General features: G+C 34.0%; 1 protein-coding gene across 1 annotated transcript; it reads right to left on the minus strand.

Annotated features, from left to right (window-relative positions):
* Window positions 1–6,679: 6,679 nt before the first annotated feature.
* On the minus strand, window positions 6,680–8,113 carry LOC112516840 (putative UPF0481 protein At3g02645). Its single transcript, XM_025124075.1, has one exon. It carries the CDS (start codon window positions 8,111–8,113, stop codon window positions 6,680–6,682), a length of 1,434 nt encoding a protein of 477 aa, XP_024979843.1.
* Window positions 8,114–9,293: the final 1,180 nt, after the last annotated feature.

Raw genomic sequence — 9,293 nt, forward strand, 5'->3', positions numbered from 1 at the left:
AATCCTGGACCCAAGCCTAAATGCTGGAAGGTTTCCTTCTTTGGGGTAAAGACTTTTGAAGATCTTAGTCATTACCATCGAAAGAAACCTAGTGTAAGGCACCACCTTTTCTCTCTGGCGCTTGTTCAGCTTAAGCACCAGGTCATCAAAAATGACCGTAGCATAATTTATATTGCGACGCTGAATCGCAGAAATGCCTATGATCAAGGCAATCCTGGAGGCCTGGTCCTGACCACTAGTCTTTCCACCAATTCACTGGATGAAGTGAGAGAACAGGTATTACCAGACAGCTGACATCCTGTTTTTCTCAATCTTCGTCAGTGATTTGAGAGGAGCGTTGGAGTCCTTCTTCATTGGCCACTGGTAGCCAATGGCATCGAGGAAGAAAATGATCTCGGCGGTGGAGGGTTCGTTCTCGAAGGGACCCCTTGGTAAACGGAGAGCTGAGCGGAGTGTAGAAACCCCAAAGTTCACTTCCATATGGTTGAAGGTGAAGTGGATTTGCTCCATTGTTCGTCCATCGTCGTCTTGGACCTCAACGACCTCAGCAGTGTGCCAGAACTGATGGAGTATTTCCTTAACCTTGAGAGGCTTATGGTTGAGAGCGTAGCCGAGCGACGATTGTTTGAGAAAGTCAGCCGCCGGTTGGTAGAAGGCTCGTGTAGGGGGTATCTCGAGAAAGGCAAGATGATTGTTGGCCTTGATGGAGATCTCGTCAATGGTGAAGTTGACGTTTTTGGCAGTCATCTGTATTTTGTAAAAAAAAACATAAACAGGAAGATTAAGGGTTAGAAATGTACCAAGAATATATGATTAAAAGATTATAGAAATTTTTTTTAAACAAGTAAAAACTTCATTTGAAAAAACCATAAAAAAATAGGGTTTTTCAAGTAGAATGTATATGAAGAAATAGATTTGTTAATCAAGACAGAAATGATTAAAAAAATTTAGTTTAATGCATTAAGAGAACAAGGTTCTTAACATCATTAAACATATTTCTTAACAAAGAAAAAGAAAAGAAAGGATTCTGACCTTTGAGAATGAAGAAGAAAGGTCGAAAAAGAAAGGGTTTGTAGGAGAGTTCTAGCTTTGAGAAAATATTAGCAGAGTTTCGACTAATAATTTTTGAAAGCGTAAAGAGAAAATTGAAGTAGAAATCTCATATTTATAGGTAAGAGTAGAGAGAGAAACAATATGAGAGAGAGAAAAGACGACGGTTCAAAAAGTGGTCATAATGAATAATGTGCCACGTTCTCATCCACGATTGGATGACATTTAATGAGGTAGCATAATGACAAGTCATTTTGCTCGTCTCAAAGCGTCCTTTATGGAAAACAGAGAATGTCGTCATAAAGACGTGCATTTACTATTTTCTTTTAAAAACAAAGAGTTTTTAAGAATGTGAAGAGTCATTCAGTTTAAAAAAGTACTGAGAGACTTCTTTTAAAATAATTTCGCACTGAAAACAAGAAAGTATTTAGTGATGGTTTTAAGACATCATGTTTCAGAAAGGAGAGTCACTGAAACTGGCATTTAAAAAAAAACTTTGATCACTGAAAAGAAAGAGTCAGTGATTGTTTTAGAATTTTTTAAGATAAAGTATAAAGATATACTTTAAGATGTGGTGAATGAAGAGAATCACTGAAACCACCTTTTAAAACGTTTTATCACTGAAAAAGAGAATATTCAGTGAAAGTTTTAAGTTTTAGAAAAAAGAAGAGTAATCATACCTTGAGAGAATAGATACATTTACTCAAGAGTTCAGTGTTGAGTATAGAACACTGAATCATTTCACTTACTGAGTGATGTTTAATGACTGAAGGTTAATCTTCAGTGTTCAACATTCCCAATTCGCTGATCAAGATATTAAATCTTGTCTCATCAAGAGGCTTGGTGAAAAGGTCAGCGAGTTGATACTCAGTTGGAACAAAGTGAAGTTCAATATCACCATTCATAACATGATCTCTGATAAAATGATATCGGATCTCAATATGTTTGGTCTTGGAGTGAAACAGTTTGTAGAAGGGGGAGATGAATACAAACACAATATTTTTAAATTTAAAATATATATTGATAGAGAAGATCAATATAAATTTTACAAGATTGTTTGCGGAAAGATAAGGTAATGAAAACCTATCTAAACAATCTTTGGTTACACACAGAGCTTTAGCAAATACAAGAAAAGATATTGCTAAAAGGAGAATCCTTTACTTAAGCTAGAAGATGCTTGAAGTAAGAATAAGGTTAGAGAGAGATGCGCGCTCTCTGCATGGAGAAGAAAAACTTCTATTTATACCCAGTGCATCAAATGATCATTTAATGCAGTATGGTAGGTTTAGAGTGCGTGTCAAACCTTAAAAGGACGACTTGTCCTTTGCTACAGTGAATAGTACAAAAGCACTATTTCTGAGCAGACATCCTTACCTAAAGTTGGTGGACAAAGAGTCGACTAATCGGCTCCGTACCATACTAACTTTTGTAAGGGTATAAGTTTGTCCTTTGTGTGAATAAGGACAAAACAACAACAATCGTGCTAAGCAAGCTTCCTTTGATCGCTGAATGCTGGAATGACCTGGAGGTCTCATCATCATTCGCTGAAGCTAGAGCAGTCTTCACACATTTGTAAACGGGCTCGTAATCACTGAATACCGCTTCAGATCACGTACTTGCCAGTCTCTAATCTTCAGTTTCAGTCTTCGACGTTCGCTGAAGGATCTGTGATGTGAGTGTTGTTTTCTTGAAGTAAAGCTGTCTCTGATAGATTTACAGTACAAGTTCTTCAGCGATCACTGAACATACTCAATGATGATCGCTGGAACTGAAAATACAGAAACACAAATACAACGTGAAAGATAAAAGGGATTATCATCAAATCACTGAGAGAGAGGATCAACACATATATTTATAATCGACTCTTTAAAACTTTCATACGCAATCATATGAGTTTGACATTTTCAAATGTGCATAAGTAATAAATAGTCCCAAATGTGAATATTTTAAACAGAATGCCATTAAGTTTACAAGTAAACATGATCCATAAGTTCATAAGTAAACATAATCCCATTGTGCATAAGTTTGAGCAACATAATCTCATATGTTCAGAAGTAAATAGAATCTCATTCTGCATAAATGAACAACATAATCTCATAAGTTCAAAAATGTGCATATGTGCATATTTAAAAAATGGAACTTGTTCAGATGTAAACATTTTCAATTCAGGTGGAAGCACATAAGTGAACAGATACAATCATGTAACATGTTCATATGTGAACCTGTTAACCATGAACTTATGCAAACAATGACACTTCCTAATTAGGTTTAAACTTTATCATTTCTAATAGATTGCACATAAACAACTTCAGTATCTGAACAAATTGCACATAAACTAATTAACACTTTATCAGTTGTATTATTAAGCCTTTACATTCATATGTAACATATTTGTAGGAAATGTCAACCAAAATGGCCATCATCATATTCCTAACCTATTCATTAAAATCAAAAAAAGAAAAGAAAAAGAGCAAATTACCAAAGCACAACAAATGTTCAATAATTTCACTATTTTTCATATATGAACCCTAATCAATAAATGAACAAATCAAACGTACTTCTTCAAGTTTGATTTCATTTCTTGTGTTTAAAATGGTACCTTCATCCTCATCATATGATTTTTGTTGATTCATCAAAATGTTATATTAATTGCACAAATTACACATAAACCCTATTTTTTTTACCTCGAATTAAACTGCTTCCGCCTCCAATGTCTGCCATTTTGGGTGAAATGTGTCCTTTACTGCCATTTTTTACCTCAAATTAAACTGTTGATTCAAAGATTTGTGAGCTGCATGAAAAACAAAAGCGATAACCTTCCTTTTCGTGTTACCGTAACATTCAGTATGTTCACTTTGTTTCCTAATATCACACTTTAAACGATTTTACCTATTTACCCTTGTTCATTTGTGTATCTACCTCCTGACACATGTTTATAAATTATATCACAAACTTCTATATAATAAGGGGGGGGGGGGGAGGATTATTTGTTAACCAAACAAATGTTGTTAACTTTACAAACTCCTTTGGACCAATTAGAAACTATGGGTGTTCGCTGTCCGGTTTGGGCGGTTTAACCTCTCAGACCACAAACCAAATCGTAATGACGGTTTATAAAATTTTTAAACCGAGCAGTTTGACATCAAGTGCCCAAACCGGTCAAACCAGACCACGAAAAAGAGGTTTGGTCTGACCGGTTTATGCGGTTTGGGCCTTTAATGGACTTTAAATATTAAACTTAAAAAAGCATATATTATTTAGATTTTTAGAATAAATATCTATTTTAACAAAACAATATAGGAAATTTCTTAATGTAAAAAAATAGCTCATAAAATATGACTCACAAATCTGAATTTGGAGACTAGGACAGATTTGGAGACCTGATGATGTGCGCCAATGACCGATCACTTGAACAAATTGAGTTTGGAATCGAAAAAGTTGAAGGAAAGAGTTGAATCACTTTGTTGATGTCTTGATGATGCGCTCCAAATCAAACCACAGATTAGGAAAGATCGATAGATTGATACAGTTCTTGAGGAATTTTAAATTTCGGGGATTATCTATATCAAATTTGTCGATATGTTTACTGGTTTATGGATTTTTAGGCGTCGATTCATTTGGATTTGATTATGTTAGATGTTAAGCTTTATGTTGGGCTTAGGGATATATTTGGGCAATGGTACATAAGTTAAAAAAGTTAGGTTTGCTAATATATATATATATATATATATATATGTGTGTGTGTGTGTGTATGTATGTATTTGGCGGTTGGTTTGGTCCAAACTGTCCAAAAAAAGTTGGTTTGGCCGGTTTGAGCGGTCCAATGGTTTTTTTGAACACCCTTATTAGAAACCATCTATAGCTTTGATTAATTCACATGTTGGAATCAATAATTAAGGGTATATATGTAAGTTTCAATTTTTGTTTTCTTTTAGTGTATTTAATGGACTGTTACATTAAACAGTTGCATGCTTTTAGGGATTTTAATCATATCATCTATTTTAAGTTTGTTAACTAATATGTTCATAAGAATGTGTCCATAAGCTCAATCATGTGCTCATAATGAAATTAATGTGTTCATAATGAAACTAATGTGTTTATAAGCAAAATCAGAAGTTCACAATGAATGTAATGTGTTCATAAGTAGATCAGAATAGCAAAATCATGTGTTCATAGATGAAACAGTAAATGTATTCATAAATGAAAATGAAAAATAGTGAAACAACAATGATGTTCAAAGGTGAAACAATGAATGTATCAATAGGTGAAGCATTAAATGTGTTCCTAAGTGAATGATGTTCATCAATGAACAATTTTGAAATCATAGTAGGTTATCAAATACACTCTTTTGTTCATTAAAAAACCAAAATACAAATTCAAGGATATGTTTATACTTGTTCACTTCCTTCATGAACTGTTTTGAAATCCTAGTAAGTTACCAAAATGATGTTATTTCTAACTTTCCAATAGCTTTCCAACATGTTCATAGATTATATAAAAAACTTCCATATAATTATCTCAAAATAGCATTAACTATCTTAAATTGGTGGTTGAGAATGGACCTTACGGATCTCAAAAGTTTTAGAGTTCTCAAAGAGTTAAGCACATATTGTGTGTGTGTGTGTATATATATATATATATATATATATATATATATATATAGTCAAATGTTATTTTGAGAAGTGGTAAATATTTGAGAAGTAAAGAAGTGATCTTAGCCCTTCATACAATCAAGATTGGATGTGACTGTTTAATAATTGCGGCTATGTAAAAAATAGAGAGGATAGTTTTGTACCTTTTACAAATAGACGGCAAACGGGTTCATATATGAAGCTATGTTCATATCTGAACTCGTGTAATTCACATATGAACTATTTTAACTAATTCACATATGAACCCGTGTGATTGATATATGAACTAAACATTATTTTCCGTTGCGAATCTTTGAATTGTAATTGGGGAATCTGATTAATTGTAAACCTTTGGTGCCAGTTTGACCACTTATGTTAATTATCGTTATTTTAGATTTTGTATTTGTTACATCCGCAAAATGATCTGCATAAATTTATTGTAACATTTTATTATATTGTTGACCATTTTGTTACGATTCATATAAATTGTGCCATGCAACCTCCATGAAGATTTTGTTCAAGTCAAACTTGAAGCATTGTTTTATAAAATTGGTAAAGACAGAAACAAACTAAAATCAGTGTTTCAAATGAAAAATGGTTTATTGTTATTATTTTTAAATATATAATACTTATATTTGACAAATTTGTATTTCGTATTTTTGATGAGGTTTAAACCATTAATCTTTGGAAAAGTCAAGTTATCGAATATAACAGTAGATCATGATATTTGAAGAACGATGAACTACTTGCACTTATGTATTTCGATCTCTTGATTCCCTTTTACTCTTTACCGTTAACACTATACTTCATGTAATGAAATTTTGAAATTAGAACAAACTTCGAAAACTTAAGAATACAACTCGAAATAGACCAAGAGTAACTTCACATACATAAAACTTGTATATTGCTACATACTACACAAATTAAAGATAAAAACCAACGTTACACAATATGCACATTAAGGAATTCTATCGTTGACATGTTGCATACTACTTAAATTATGTCCGGTCGAGGAGTCTTGGACAACCATAAACTTCACAGAACGAGTATAGAATCATCAACAAGCATATAAAAACCGTCACAACAATTGTTGCAACTTTTTGCGAGCGAAGAAGGTCTTTCTTCATGAACCGCCATGCCTTGATCCCAGGCCTATTGTTGTAATAGTCGTTGAGTTGTTCAATCGTCTTGTTAGTGCGCCCTTTGTACTTATTCATCCCATTGAAGAGATTCGCAATTTCTTTGTCATTCATATTTCCTTCAATTATACCCTTAGCCCTCAGTAACTTCACATCCACCTCTGTATCAACAATGCCGCTCATTAAGTTGACGTATTGCGCCAATTCTGGTGTTGAGCTTGACGTTGCCATTTCGTAAGCAATCAGATTTCTCAACACGACTTCTGTGTAACCGTTAAGAGTAATCACGGGAAGGTATAAAGTGGCTTCACTTTCCTCAAACTTAATTTCCCTAATCCCTCCGATCATATGGCTGAAGTTGATTCGACCGTATTTGATAAGAGATGACACCGAAGGTATTTCGATTTCCATGATGCGAGATGGATCATCTTCTTCTTTGTCATCGTCCCATATCTTTAGACCTAGCAAATTCGATATTTTCTCCCAAGGTATGTTCTTTATGACCTTCATAGGACGATCAGAGTTTTCGGTTAAGTTATCTTCTTTTGCCATATCTTCCACGTCTTCATGTTCTATAGTTGCTTGATTGTTGATAATCAAATGGTACATAAGATCAAGCAAATGCAAATAGTTCGTTTCGGCACCATGATTCGAATCTGATGCCAATTTGAGAGGAGAGTGTACCTCACAGAACTCTTTTAACATGGAGAGTAACTGACGATCACCATTGTCATCATGAACAGTGGACGAGAGAAAGAGGCTCTTCCATATTTCATTCAGTAAACACAGTGGAATCTGGTTCTCAAGCACCATGACATCTCTATAGAGTACACCATTGTTTATCAACTTTTTAGGCATCAGGGGTGCAATCTCACCATAGTGCATGAAGAGACCAAGCAAGAACAAGCCGTCAATGGCAATAATCCAAGCCAGTGTGTCGTCATCAAGGTTCATATACTTGTGGTAACAAGTACGAATCATGGGGTCTTTCTCTTTGAGTCTATGAATCACCAAGGACTCAAAGGATAAGACTTGATCCAGGTTCAGAAGTGCTTTAATAGCTGCAACCTTATACCTTTCCATTTGGTAGAGATGAGTCTGGAAATGGTGATAAGGTCCCAGTGCTATAACCAGAGGTACATAAGCCTCAGGCTTGAAATGGCTTATGGATTCTGGAACACTAAACACGCAAACCGGAACCTCATTGCAAACCTCGTTATCGAAATTCTTGCTGATTTGATCCACCCATCGTTTCTCGCTGAAATCGCCATTCAAAATCGAATCGGGTGTCATCTTTCTCTTTGCTTGAACCGAATCATGAAACTTTACATTTATAGTAGTTATGACCCCAAAAAGTCGACTAAGAGAAAGAAGTCAAGGGAATTCGTTAAATTAGGCATCGATCATGGTGAACATTGAAAAAAGGATGGCATAACGTAAACACTTGAAACGTTGCTGGTTGTTCATGAGTAAACGTTTGATATCAAACTTGTTTTGCTTTAAAAAAATATATTTAATTAATCATGAAAAACATGTGTGTGTTTTTATTATATGAATATTTTGGTAAGCTTAACAGTGAAAAGATAAGGATAAATATAGCAAAGACTGATCCAGAAAATTTATGGAGTGTTGTCACCAAATATAAATATTAACAGAAATATAAACAAATTAACTCTAAGTATCGTTTACCAAACGCTTACCTGGTAAGTAGTGCTTATCAAGTTACTTTGTTTTACCGAATGAATATGACAAGGACAAAGAATCTTACCCGATAATAGCGAAGACAAAATCGAGAGTCTTACCCGATAAGGGAGGACGAGGACTTACTACAACAAAATCGGGTTTATAGAACACTCCCAATTTCTAAGCGTCCTAATAGACCTCTTTATAAAACTTAGTTTATAGAACAAAAAAAATAAAGCGTCATATCTAAAGGTGTTATAATAAGTTTATACGACTTTTTTGACGTCGTAATAAGTTTTTTAGGACACTTTTAATATAAAGCGTCTCATTAACAACTTTATAGGACACTATTTGAAAAACTGTCCTATAAAAAAATTGAGTTTATAGGACACTTTCTAAAAAATGTACTATAAAGTTGCTAATTCGACACTTTGTATTAAAAATGTTCTAAAAAACTTGTTAAGACGTCCAAAAGCGTCATATAAACTTATTACAACATCGTTAGATAGAACGTTTTATATTTTGGTCCTGTAAATTAAGTCCTACAAAGCGGTCTATTGGGATGCTTAGAGATTGGGGTGTCCTATAAACCTAGTTTTGTTGTAGTGACCTTACCATGGTTAGCGCTTACCGGGATAAATTATTGCATACGATGTGTTTTAGTGAATAAAAATTTACTCGTTAATGAAATAATAGTGTTGAATTTTACCGGTAAATGCTTATTGAGTAAGAGTTTAGGTAAACAGCCCCTAAATATAAATAGTATCAGAAAGAGAAGGCTGAAAGAGAA

The sequence above is a fragment of the Cynara cardunculus genome, assembly GCF_001531365.2.
Source record: "Cynara cardunculus var. scolymus isolate 2C chromosome LG 8, CcrdV1, whole genome shotgun sequence".
In the NCBI taxonomy this organism is placed as follows: domain Eukaryota; kingdom Viridiplantae; phylum Streptophyta; class Magnoliopsida; order Asterales; family Asteraceae; genus Cynara; species Cynara cardunculus.